The sequence below is a fragment of the Aedes albopictus genome, chromosome 2, assembly GCF_035046485.1.
Source record: "Aedes albopictus strain Foshan chromosome 2, AalbF5, whole genome shotgun sequence".
Lineage (NCBI taxonomy): Eukaryota > Metazoa > Arthropoda > Insecta > Diptera > Culicidae > Aedes > Aedes albopictus.
Window position 1 is genome coordinate 185,116,037 of NC_085137.1, and position 11,687 is coordinate 185,127,723.

General features: G+C 36.8%; 1 protein-coding gene across 1 annotated transcript; it reads left to right on the forward strand.

Moving 5' to 3' along the window:
• The first annotated feature begins 317 nt into the window (after positions 1 to 317).
• Positions 318 to 11,365, forward strand: LOC109409309 (coiled-coil domain-containing protein 43). Its single transcript, XM_029858748.2, has 3 exons — positions 318 to 600; positions 660 to 875; positions 10,901 to 11,365. The coding sequence occupies exons 1-3, from the start codon at positions 433 to 435 to the stop codon at positions 11,162 to 11,164; spliced, it is 648 nt and encodes a 215-aa protein (XP_029714608.2). The 5' UTR covers positions 318 to 432; the 3' UTR covers positions 11,165 to 11,365.
• Positions 11,366 to 11,687: the final 322 nt, after the last annotated feature.

The following is an 11,687-nucleotide window of genomic DNA, read 5'->3' on the forward strand; positions in this document are numbered from 1 at the left end:
TGCGTGCAGGTTTAAAAAGTCGGTGCAAAAAAGAGGACTGCTTTTTATGCAAGCTGTTACATGCGTATTTTCGTTTCTCTAGCACGTACACGTGCCCTGCGAAGGGTCATGGCGCCAAACTTTCAATTCGCGCGCTAGCGTTGCAAACTGAGCTACACACAAACTGACCCGAATTCACTCATAAAATTGAGCTACTCTACAACCAATTCATCCGATGTTTCATTGTGTCGGGGAATAAATATGTCCGAAAAAAGCCGAATCCACTGCTGTCAAACATCTGTCATTCAGTTCTTCAGAGGTGCAAGTGCGGAGTGTGTGCAAATACATAAGTGGGACCGGAGAAAATAAAAGAATTTCGCGGTCGATTGTTCCTATTTTAAGTTTTAATCTATCTGAAAAAAAACAATCTCGTCACACCTCCGTACAATCGCCATGGATGTGTCTACCGTAGATGGTTTTAATTCGTGGCTCAACGGGAAGCTGCGAGATTTCAACACCGATGAGGGTGTGTTTGGTTCTTACATTATGAGCATTCTCGAGGGTGACGAAACCAACGATGAAAAAACCGAAGCTCTGGAGGGGATCCTGGCGGAAATTCTAGTATGTGTAGGTCAATTCCAGTTAAATTTGAGTGGAACTCAACCATCGTCGCATTTTAGGAAACCGATTTGAACACATTCATAAAAGAAATTCTCGACAAATGGAAACAATGCCAGCAGGTGGAGGATGCTGGGGCAGCTTCAAAGATGAAACTGGATGTCGATGAGCAGTTGGCCAAGTTGCTGGAAAGTCAGAAGCTTGCCAAGAAGGAGGAACGTGAATACACGGAAGAAGAGCGACGAATCAAGCAGCAAATTTTATCGCAATATAGTCAGGTCAGTGACAACAATGGGTTTCCCTTGGTACCGTAAATCGGAGGCAAATTGATCACTTCAAAACAACTTTTCCGGATAACATTTCCCTAAGGAATTTCTTTTAGGGATTCCTCCAAAAACTCCTCCTGGGTATTTTCCCATGAATACATTGAAATGGGTTCCTCTCGATTTCTTTAAGGGATTTTTACGTAGATTTTATTCAGACGTTTTGTTAGAGATTCCAACAGGAGTCTTAGGATGGGATTTTTTTAGAACTTCTTCTTGGGTTTAATCCAGAAAGTTTTTCGTGCACTTCTTGGGACTCTCAGGGGCCAAGCACAAATTAAGGTACGCTTTTAGGGGGAGGGGGTTTCGCATAACGTGACGACCCATACAAAAATTGTTCAGGTCTCATACTAAACGTGTAACATAGGAGGGAGGGGGATTGAAATAGGTCAATTTTTGCGTGATATAATTTGTGTATCACCCCTCAGAAGGACCTCCTGGAGAATTTACTGAATAGAACGTTTAATTCCGCAAGGAACCTCAGTAGAGAATCTTGGAGACATTACAAAGACGAATCCAGCAGAAGCTATTGCAGTAAATTCCGGAAGGGATCCATGCAGGAGAAAAGGAACTCCTGTTTGAACCCCTGAAGAAAATTCCTGATTTATTGCAGGAGAATTTCCCTAAAAAATTCTGAGGGGGAGTCTCAGGAATTGCCGATTGAATTTCAAAAACAATATCATGGAAAAACTCCCACGGAAACTATCAAAGAAAACCCCTGAGGAAATTCAGAAGGAATATCAGGAGAAGCTCTTGGAAAAATTACAAGATGATATTGCGGGTAAAACAAAAAATATTATTTTGAGGAATGCTAATTTCCGGTGGAGCTGCGGATGGATTCCTCATAGACACGTCATGGTGTTTTAGCAAATATCAAAAGTTCATCAAAAAGTTTGGGAACCTCTGCTTTAGAGGAATTGTCGAATAATAATCTTTTGGAGAAGTTCCTGAAGAACTTTATGGAAGAATTTTCGCAATAACCCAAGAATGAAGGAACTACTCTAAGAATTCCAAAAAAAATCTCTGGAAGGCTTAATTAACCATTTTGGAGAAATTTATCAAGGAATCGTTGGAGAGCTATCGAAGGAACTTCTGGATAAAAGTCTCGAAAGAGCTTTTGTAAGCATTTCAATATAGTATGCTTCTGGAATAGTTTTCGAAAACACTGTCGAGGGCATTCTCAGAGGAACTTTTAGAGGAATTCTAGAAGAAATTCCAGGAGAAATAATCCTTGGATGGACTTTCAAAATAACAAAAAAGTCTCCTTTAAGAGCAAACTTCTAAGCTGGGGCCCGTGGCGTAGTTGGTCACACGTTCGCTTCATATGCGGATGGTCATGGGTTTGATTCCCAGCCCCGGCACTTGCAATTTTTCGTCAGTTGCTTTTCCCCCGAGAGCAACTGACACTGACCCTCTTCTGAGCCCCATGGCTCAAATGGACCCGGATACCTGGACATCGGCGAACTGCTACTCATAATGGACCCCAATCGGACTGGAAAGGAACAACGGCCATCCATCATCATCCTTGTGCTCATCATTCTACTAAGTATAAAAAGTAGAAAAAGTGAAAGCAGCAGAAAGGCAACCAGTTCGATAAAGTAGAATAGAATCTAGGCGCTGTACAAAAGTGCAGCTGTCAATTGAAATTGCTCACGTAGTGCCCCAGTGGACAATAGAGCTGTAAATTAGGTTAAGTGAATAAGAATAAAAAAAGAGCAAACTTCTCAAAAGAACTACTAGAAAATATCTTCAAAAAAAACCTGATGGAATTCTAGAAAGATCTTCTATAGAAATGAAATTTAATTGCATGTTCCTTTCATTGATTTTAGAATTTTAAACAACGAACATATTTTTCTTAGCCTCTATGTTTTAATTATTATTACTGAAACTTTCTTTTGGTGACTAGGTGATTTTGACCAATAACAAAAAGATTTTTTGATATTACAATTTGACAGCTGGGCAATTGCTTGACAGTTCCTTCCAGAAAAAAATCTCATGAGGGGTAATTCCACAAATCGCTCCCATACAAACTTCAAATTGATTTTTTGATAGGATCCCGGGCAGCAAAATTCATGCAAATTTGATTTCCGTCCCAGTTTGACGTTTAGTTTTAGGATTGAAATTGTCCCAATCGCGCAGTATTTTCCTAAGTTATTTCAAAAAGTATTTCCGTAAAAGATTTTGGAGGAGCTTTCAGAGAAAGTATTTCTTTGAGAATTCTGAAGAACTTGCCTTGTGAACTCCTGAATGAATCAAGGATTCCCGGAAACGCTTCTAAAACATTTTAAATATACTTCTATAGGAATTATCGAGGGAACTCCTGAAGGCAGTTTCGAAGCAAATCCATCATAATACTTCTGAAACAATTTCTATATAAGACACATTCTACCGTGACGTTACAACGTTTTGACGCCTTTTTGTCAGATTTTTCGCTATAACTCGTAAATTCGACCGTAAACCCTTAAATATTTTTGCATATTCGGCTTCCTTGTAAAATTTCCAATAAGTATGATCTGTTGAACAGTTAGTTTTCATCGGAAAAGTATGTGAAAAGGGGGAATGAGTAGCGTGATGTTACAACGTTGTAACGTCACGCTACTCATTCCCATTTTTAACATACATTTCCGATGAAAACCAACTGTTCCACAGATCATACTTATTGGAAATGTTACAAGGAATCCGAATATGCTAAAATATTTGAGGGTTTACGGTCGAATTTACGAGGTATAGTGAAAAATCTGACAAAAAGGCCTCAAAACGTTGCACAATGGTCCACGAAACAGAATTACGAGGAAAGATGCATTCAGCGCTTTCAAATGATTTTCTAGATTAATATGGTCTTCTTCAAAGATGTCCCTAAAAATAAGGCCCTCTTTTCAATGTACATGAAAATAAGGGGGGACCATATTTTCAAAGAAATTGGGAACCAAACTTGCAAGAATAACTATATACATTCTTAGGGTTAGTTGTAGATCTATCAATTTTGAGCAAGTTTGCTGAAGACACTATTTACACTCCCGTTCAAAAGTTTGGGGTCACCCCCTGAAAAACATGTCATTTTTTTAGGCCCATATCTCCGCCAATTTGTGTCCGATTTTAAAACCCTAGGTTTCATTCAAAAGAAAATAAGTCAAAGAAACTTTGAACATGATTTAAAAGAAACTTTTTCAAAATTTTTTGTATTTAAACTTAACCCAAAATTGACAAATTTTCTAAAAAATGAATATAAACTTACGGCAGTGTCGCTGGAAATTGGGTCGACCAAATTTTAGGATGAGAGCGGTAATATGACCCATTTTCTATTAGCTTTGAACTGCTTTTTACAGAACTTAGCTAAAAAATCTAGAAAAAAAGTTATTAAGTAAATTAATCCTTGATGTCATCGACCAAAAGTTTGGGGTCACCCCTCAATATGATGTATCGGCCAAAAGTTTGGGGTCACTTTCGTAAAACATAGAAAAGTGATTTGGTGATATCTTCGTCATCTATTGTTCAATTTTAATTATTTTTGGCTCATTTCAAAGATAATTAACTAAATTTACGTTTGATGTCTTCAACTTAACGTATTTAACGATTTTTGTATATAAAAATGTTATATAAAGTTAGCACATTTTCCCACGCTTCAAAAAATGAGGCAATTTTACGTTAAGTTTTAGTATGTAAATTTCAACAAATATGTGTGATTCAATGTCTATGCAGTAAGTATCATTCATTTTGTTTCAAATAAGCCAAGAAGAATTAAAATTGAATGAAAGATGACAAAGATATCAACAAATCACTTTTCCATGTTTTACGATAGTGACCCCAAACTTTTGGCCGATACAGCATTTTGAGGGGTGACCCCAAACTTTTGGTCGATGGCATCAAGAATTAATTTACTTAATAACTTTTTTTCTAGATTTTTTAGCTAAGTTCTGTAAAAAGCAGTTGAAAGCTAATAGAAAATGGGTCATATTTCCGCTCTCATCTTAAAATTTGGTCGACCCAACTTCCAGCGACACTGCCGTAAGTTTATATTCAATTTTAAGAAAATTTGGCAACTTTGGGTTAAGTTTACATACAAAATTTTTTGAAAAAGTTTCTTTTAAATCATGTTCAAAGTTTCTTTGACTTATTATCTTTTGAATGACACCTAGGGTTTTAAAATCGGACACAAATTGGCGGAGATATTGGCCTAAAAAAATGACATGTTTTTGAGGGGGTGACCCCAAACTTTTGAACGGGAGTGTATGTAGCTTTAAAATTGACCGATCTAGAGGCATTTTTCTGAATACGCTAAGGGTGGTTCAAGAAAAACCGGTTTTCTGACGCTAACTTTTTCAGTTTCGATTTTTTATCAAAGTCGCCCAAGAAACACTTATAAAGCATTTGAAGACGCGTCGTTTCGTGCGCGGAGATGGTCGTTATTTCTCTTGGTTCAAAAGTTACGGGCGTTTTTCTAAAAAAAAACATAGTTTTTTTTGAAAAGGTGTTACGACGGGTTGGGGCAAACATAAAAAAATATCTTTTGCCGGTATTCAAAAAAAGAAATGTTGTTACAAAACATATCAAAAAATTAGAGGGGTGTTGTTTTTGTAACTCAAGTGATAAATACTTGAAAAGTGCCGATTTTTTCCAGAAAATCATCGATATCTTTCGAACGGAATGACGTAGCAATATAGCTTTCAAAGCGCACGAAAATGTGCGTTTTTGAAAGCTATAAAACTGGTTCTTAGACAACTTTGATGATAAATTGGAAACAAAAAATATAAAGCGTTTAAACTGTTTTGACCAAATTTGGAGCATTTTCTCATAGTTTTCATAGGGTGACGCTAAAACAAATCGTTTTATTGCATTATCTTTTTTGTTTCAAATTTCTCGTCAAAGTCTCCTAAGAACCACTTTTAGAGCTTCCAAAAACGCGCATTTTCGTGCGCTTAGAATGTTGCTAAGTCATTCCGTTCGAAAGATATTGATGATTTTCTAGAAAAAATAAGCACTTCTCAAGTATTGTTCACTTGAGTTACAAAAATAACACCCCTCTAATTTTTTGATATTTTCATAATAACATTTCGTCTTTTGAATGCGGGCAAAAGATATTTTTTATGTTTTGCCCCAACCCATCATAAACCCTTTTTAAAAAACTATGATTTTTTAAGAAAAGCGCCTGTAATTTTTTAACCAAAAGAGATAAGGTCCATCTCAACGCACGAAACGACGCGTCTTTAAATGCTCTACAAGTGTTTCCTGGGCGACTTTGATGAAAAATCGAAACTGAAAAAGTTATCGCCAGAAAACCGGTTTTTCTTGAACCACCCTAAGCTTATTCAGAAAAATACCTCTAGATCGGTCGATTTTAAAGCTACATAAATAGTGTCTTCAGCAAATTTGCTCAAAATTGATAGATCTACAGCTATTTCAAAGTGTGTATATAGTTATTATTGCAAATAAAAAAGTTTGGTTCCCAATTTCTTTGAAAATATGGTCCACCCTAATTTTCATGTACATTGAAAAGAGGGCCTTATTATTAGGGACAACTTTGTAGAAGACCATATTTGCCTAAAAACTCATTTGAAGGCGCTGAATGCATCTTTCTTCGTAAATCTGGTTCGTGGACCACTGTGCGTTGAAACGTCACTGTAGAATGTGTCATAGATTCTTGAAATTATTTTGAAGGATTAACGAATATGCTCATGGACGAATTCTCGATAGAACTCTTAGTGGTATTTATCAAAGAAGTCCTGAATGGATTCTCGAACGAACTAATGGACGGATGATCTGGGAAATTAAAAAAAAAATCTTTTAGTAATTTTCTAAATAATTTCTTGAAGGAATACGGGCATGCAACCAATCGCTCCCAATTTTGGCACAGTTATTATGGACGTTAGAAGGAATCGAGGAATAGCTTTTTTCCGAAAAATCGACCTTGTTGACCCAGTCTAATATACATACCGTATCTCGTGATAATTTCTGTTCTATGAGTACTTCAACAATTCTTCTTTCGTGGCTAAACATGTTCTATTCAAAAAGCATGCATATCCATCAAAAGTTTTATTATCCATACTGATTGGAAAATATCAATAGATTATTCCACTCAGAACTCCAGAGCGTTTTACGTGACCAAGAAAATCACCTGGTCATGACCACCATTATTTATTTTTTTTAATATGTCTTTGATTATAATGTATGTATGTTGGGATCTCTGGTGAACCACACCAATCAACCATAATTTCGAATTATAGATCGCGAAAACACATATTTAATTCTGCCGACCAGATCACAGCTTCCGATCTGTCGTGGTGCTCAACACAAACTGCTCTTTATTTCAATATAGCGAATTCAATTAATTACATAATAGAGATTTCCCGTAGCATCGACATCACTCATTTAAAAACCTAACATGTATAAAGCTCAAGTAATTTAAAAAGTCAACAAAAGCATTTCTATTCAGAATATTCAGTCCAAAACATCTGGAAGTTTTCGATAACCGGCAGTTCTATGTCATAGCTTTAAAAGGACATTATTTCTTTCTAACAGTCACAACCCAAACAAAGAGATTTAGGCAACTTCCATAAAATATATCATTTATAGCAGAGGTTCCCATACTTTTTGCTATCGTATCGCCTTTTGAAGTTTTTGAAAATTTCGCGGCGCATCAACTTAAACTTAGATACAAAAATATAATGTTCAGGACCAGGCTGATGATTGATCATTCATTACCATGCATTTGATCATTATGTCTTGAGAAAAACTTGAAGGGCTATCTTTCACAAGAGTTTTGGATGCCTAGTTTTGAACGACCACTGAAAAAATTGATGAACTTTCAGGAGTGCCTTTGGCATACAAAATTTATAAAAAAAAGGTCTTAATCTCTCATTTCTTAAATCATTTGTGGATGTGTCTTAATGAGATCAAAAGTTACATAGTTTTCCATCATATTCAATCAAGATCTCAAAAATAATCTTTTTAAAGATGGATTTGCAGAATTAATCTGTAATAGTGACGTTAGTTGAACATGTCGTCCCGAAAACCATTAGAGTATACTCAAAGAATGGAGACTGACGGAAGTTATTCCGGAGAGAACTTTATTAAGATTTTTAAAATATTTACTTTCAATTACAAGCTGTAGGTACAATCGAAAACTCAACTGAAGTATTAGAAATCCAATTATCTTTTTCAGAATCATAACAAAAATTTCTCAAAACTCTTTAAATTTAAAAGTTTGGTCAAAATTAAAATGTTTTAAGAGGATACCAGAAATTCCATAGAATATTCGAAGGTTGGGATAAATTTTGGAAAAATAAGCTGAAGCCAAGTTCCTTCAAACAAAAAAAAAACGTTCCAATATGGCTTTTTTTTCGTTTTGTTTTCTCTCAAGAGCCTGCGGCGCACCAGCAAAATATTCACGTCGCACCAGAGCGCCGCGGCGCACAGTAGCACTGAAATACAGGGTAATGTTCAGCCCAATTCTAATGACAGGATTTTTTTTAGATGAGTGCTCCTCAGGATATTTTTCTATTCAATATCACTAGTGTACAAAATAAAACGAAAGTCGTGAACTTCTGTCAACTACCAAAATTTTTGAAGTACAATTTAGTGCTGATTTCCAAACCGGTTCAAAAAATTTTAAGTAAAGCAGTTTTTGAGTTTTAGCTCAATATCGAGTTTTACATTTTTTAAAATATGGAATTTACCAAAATCCAAATATCTTGCGTTTTGTTCAACCAATTTCAAATCTTTTTCCAAAAATTAAAAGCTGAATACAATACCATTCGATGATCTGAATGCAGGCTTTGCGTCAGATTGATGAAATTCAAGATATTGGCGAGTTTTTGGGACGATCTCCTAAAATTTTAGCAAATTTCCAAAAATATATGAAGAAATGTATTTTTTTCAATGAGATAAAAACAATTTAAAAATTCTTTCTCAACGTTTATTTGACATATCATATGTTGGCGAGTTACAGTAAAAAATTCAACTCAATCGGAGCATTAGTTACGGAGAATGAGATGTGTGAAGTGAGCGACTTTGCTTAAAAATAGAACAAAAATCGATTTCAAATCATCAACCTTGTATGGAAAGTCGAAAAAATTTCCGCTCTACTGTAATTTTTTTCCTTCGTGTTTTCGAACTCAGGGCATGATTCTGCCCATATAGCCGAGGCGGTAAACGCACGGGTATTCAGCATGACCATGCTGAGGGTGACGGGTTCGATTCCCGGTCGGTCCAGGATCTTTTCGTAAAGGAAATTTCCTTGACTTCCTTGGGCATAGAGTATCTTCGTGCCTGCCACACGATATACACATGCAAAATGGTCATTGGCAGAGGAAGCTCTCAGTTAATAACTGTGGAAGTGCTCATGGAACACTAAGCTGAGAAGCAGGCTTTGTCCCAGGAGGACGTTACGCCAAGAAGAGGAGAGGAGGAGGCATGATTCTGCACCAAAAATGATCATCAGCTTACCGAGTTCAAAAATGCTGTAAACGGGGCCGGGTCACAACGTCCGAGGCCATACAGTCCCGGACATTAAGTCGCGTTTTTTTGCGAAATAGCGTCCAAAAGTTTGGATGCGTCATAATATCCTATGTGCCTTCTTTCCTTGGACTTCGTGGCGTATCTGTAAGTTCGGACATTATGCCCCGGAAAAATGCGCCATAAAGTCCTGGGACTTTATGGCCTCGGACGTTATGATACTGCGCCGCTGTAAACTAGTGTATTCCAACAGCTCCGCATGTTTCTCTTCTACTAAAAATTCCTCAAAATTGATTTGGTGATTGTCAGCATTGTATGTAGTCAATTGGGTTTTCAAATTAAGAAAAATGTATTGATTTTTTGATTTTATACGAAAGAGCACCTTTTTCTGAACTACCATGATTTTTTTCAGATTTTTAGAACTTCATTTTGGTACCTAAAATCGCTTTCGAAGAGATTTTTCGAAATCACCTTTTGACAGCTGCCCAACTGCTTGACAGCTCCGCCCAGTACAAAATGCGACGAGGGGTGATCTGACAAATCGCTCCCATACAAACTTCAAACTGATTTTTAAATAGGTTCCCGGGCACCAAAATTCATGAAAATTTGGATTTCGGCTCAGTTTTGCATGCAGATTCTGAATATGGAATTATCTCAACACCGCTAAAGAAGCCAATTGATTACTCATACATACATACAGCCATTCCATAAAAAAACGATAAACTGCAACCCCGATTGTCGTGAAACTTGGTGGGTTTGTAGCTCATCCAATATAAGACAAAAAAATAAGACCTGTCTTAGGGTGACCAATTTTCAGATAGGGTGGTCCTAAAAATCGAAAATTTAAAAACTGAAAAATTTCAAAAAAATCATAACTTTTGAATCAGTTGACCGTTTTTAAACTTATTTTTTTTTGTATTAAAGCTATTGAATTGTAGTTTTCAGGAAAAATACGTTGAACGGGTCAAATTATGTTTGAGTGCAAACAATTGCATTTTTTTGTGTTTTTTCACGTTTTCATTGTCTTGGGACCAAAAAGGTTCACTAGTTGTATATTTTTTTTTCTGAAAATTTAAAAAAAATTGGCGAAACATATAAAAAAAAATCAGAGATGCATGTTGTTTAGTTTCCGAGATATGATTATTGATTCTCTTAGACGTGCTTCGTAAAAACCTCCAATGGTGGCGAATCGCGGGTCTTTAACTCATGCTTCAGTACACTCTCCTTTGATCAACCTAATAAGCTTCCCGTGTAAACAGTTTTTTTTTCATGATTTTCTATAACTTAGTGCGATCGATATGATCATATGCCGTATGGCGTCTGGTCCAAATACGACCTGCCGTAGAGGGAGCCGACTTGATAATTACGCATGAATACCGAAAGATGGGATAGCACTTTGCAGGGAGTATTCATATTATTAAATTGTCGTCTGTCTTGTGAATTGGAGCTGATTCATTTTTCATTACACTGTTTTACTTACATTTTATGAATCCTGTTCAAAACTATTCTTCGATTTACTTTTTTCCCAGCTCTCGGAAAGCGAACCGGATGGCGAGGACGACGATGACGGAGCCGGCGGAGGAGGGGCGCCTTCTTCGTCGTCAAACGGAGGTCTCGCGCGTAACACTAACGCCGCCGACGTAGCCGCCTTGGTACGGGAAAAGCGCGAACAGGCCAAACTGGAAAGCCAGCAAAAGAAGGAAAAGGACAAACAGGACCGCGAAAAGCAGAAACAGCTGCGCGAGGAAAAGAAAGAAAAGCGCAAGACCGTCAAGGGCGAAAGACGACGGTAGCGCCCTTGAATGTGGGGATTCGTCGAGTTCAAGATTTGTACAGGAAATAGGTATGGCCGATGGTAGCGACGGCAGATTGACGTGGAAATGTGGAGCATGCGTAACACTTCCGAAATCGATTTCGTTCAGTTATAATAGCTTTCCGATAAAGATCTGAAGCAGATACGCAATAAAAAAACTAATTGTCGGAAAAAAATACAATCAGCAATGTTGAAAGAAACATGTTTTATTTCTATTTAGTATCACAATTTGTCCTCTTTAACTCAAACAGGGTATACATCAGCAATACCAACAAAATGAATCTTCTGCATAGTAATCGTTGTAGTTCAGGTCGTATAATGGCTCCCGTGTTGAATAATCTGAGAAGTAATTGAAGCCGTCGTACAAGCTATCATCACCATAATAATCCTGGTAGTAGTCGTATTCCGGGTATTGTTTTTCACTGTTAGGTAGTTTATAGAATCCCATTATGCTGCTGAAGAGATTCGAACCGGTGAAAATGTCTAAATTCCACGAATAAAAA